Source organism: Etheostoma spectabile, unplaced genomic scaffold, assembly GCF_008692095.1.
Source record: "Etheostoma spectabile isolate EspeVRDwgs_2016 unplaced genomic scaffold, UIUC_Espe_1.0 scaffold172, whole genome shotgun sequence".
Taxonomy (NCBI): Eukaryota; Metazoa; Chordata; class Actinopteri; order Perciformes; family Percidae; genus Etheostoma; species Etheostoma spectabile.
The window spans coordinates 1247739-1249041 of record NW_022605573.1 but is presented as its reverse complement, the minus strand read 5'-3'; the positions used below and the strand labels follow the sequence as shown (position 1 = coordinate 1249041).

Below are 1303 nucleotides of genomic sequence, written 5' to 3'. Positions count from 1 at the left end.
GTTCGTTTTTTGTCATAAGGTTATAATTCATGTTAAAAATCCACTATGGATTTAAACACAAGTGGTCATATCCAGAATAATGTTCTGAATTAAGTCAGGAATACATGTTTATCACAGACAATACGGTAAGGCCGTTGATTTTCAGGTAGAAAAATGTACTTGCTTCATTTTTCTTGTACTTGTACTTTGAAAAATTTGAAATGGGTCAATTTGACCCGAATACCATACAAGGGTTAAGCTGCAAACTCAAGAAGAAGGATAGTGTCAACGGCCAGCAAAGTAGTGGGAAAACCCCCAACACATCTGACATACACTACTACTGCTACTACATACACTGAAAGAATGAGGGAGAAAGCTAGGAAAATCACTGCAGATAGTACACACAACCTGAGCTGCTATTTCAATGAATTTAAGCACACACATTCTTTTTATGCTGATTTTCAACTTTACTTACTATGTCTGAGATGTTATCTGTCTTGTAGGCCTGGTGAGCCGAATAAAAATAACAAAGATTTATTCTGTTCTATTCTATGTCACGGCCACGTATAATGCCACCCAATGAGTTGGTTAAATGAAACTCATTTGAGTCATCATCATAGTTTTGTATTTTTTTATTTTTTAATGTAACCTTTATTTAACCAGGAAGTCCCTTGAGATTGAAATCTCTTTTCCGAGGGAGACCCGGCCAAGACGGCACACCAGTTACAATATAAACAGAAATACAGCAGAGACAAAATCACACATGGAGGAAAGGAACAGGTCACACGTGGCAGTTGCCTTTTTGTAATTACATGGCCTTTTAACATGGCCTTAAATCCATTTAATGGGACTAGATCATTTAGATAGAGCAAGTTTTGCAAGTTATTCCAAGACCATGGAGCAAAGTAAGAGAAGCTGAATCAGGCTAATCGTTACGCCCACCTGTAGATCCACAGCAGCAGGGTGAGACAGAGGATGGAGATGAACATACTGTTGTACACCAGCCATTTGAACTTCTTCAGTTGAATCCGTTTGTGGCCCATCACAAACGTCCTCGGCTATACTGGTTTCGGCTCCGGGGGTTCCTGGACAAGCATAAGTGACAGTGAATTAACGTGGCGTGAATAGCGGCTGTGCCGACAGCGACCCTCCCAGTCAGTTCAGTTTAAAAGAGAGAAAATGTGGATAAATATTCATCCGCACACGTAGGGCTGGGTATCGTTAAAAAAAATGGCGATACCGGTACTGATACCTATACAGGGATTTCGACACCAATGTGTAAACGATACTTTGTCCGATTCCAATTTTATTAAATCCATTTTAA

The 1303-nt window shown here is 39.6% G+C and overlaps 1 protein-coding gene across 1 annotated transcript in view; it reads right to left on the bottom strand.

Moving 5' to 3' along the window:
• si:zfos-464b6.2 (uncharacterized) overlaps positions 1 to 1060 on the bottom strand; it is a 21512-nt gene extending 20452 nt beyond the window's left edge. Inside the window, exon 1 of the mRNA XM_032510657.1 lies at positions 922 to 1060. Within this exon, the coding sequence (XP_032366548.1) occupies positions 922 to 1022 (101 nt within the window). The 5' untranslated portion in view covers positions 1023 to 1060. The remainder of the gene's footprint in view (positions 1 to 921) is intronic.
• Between the last annotated feature and the right edge of the window lie 243 nt (positions 1061 to 1303).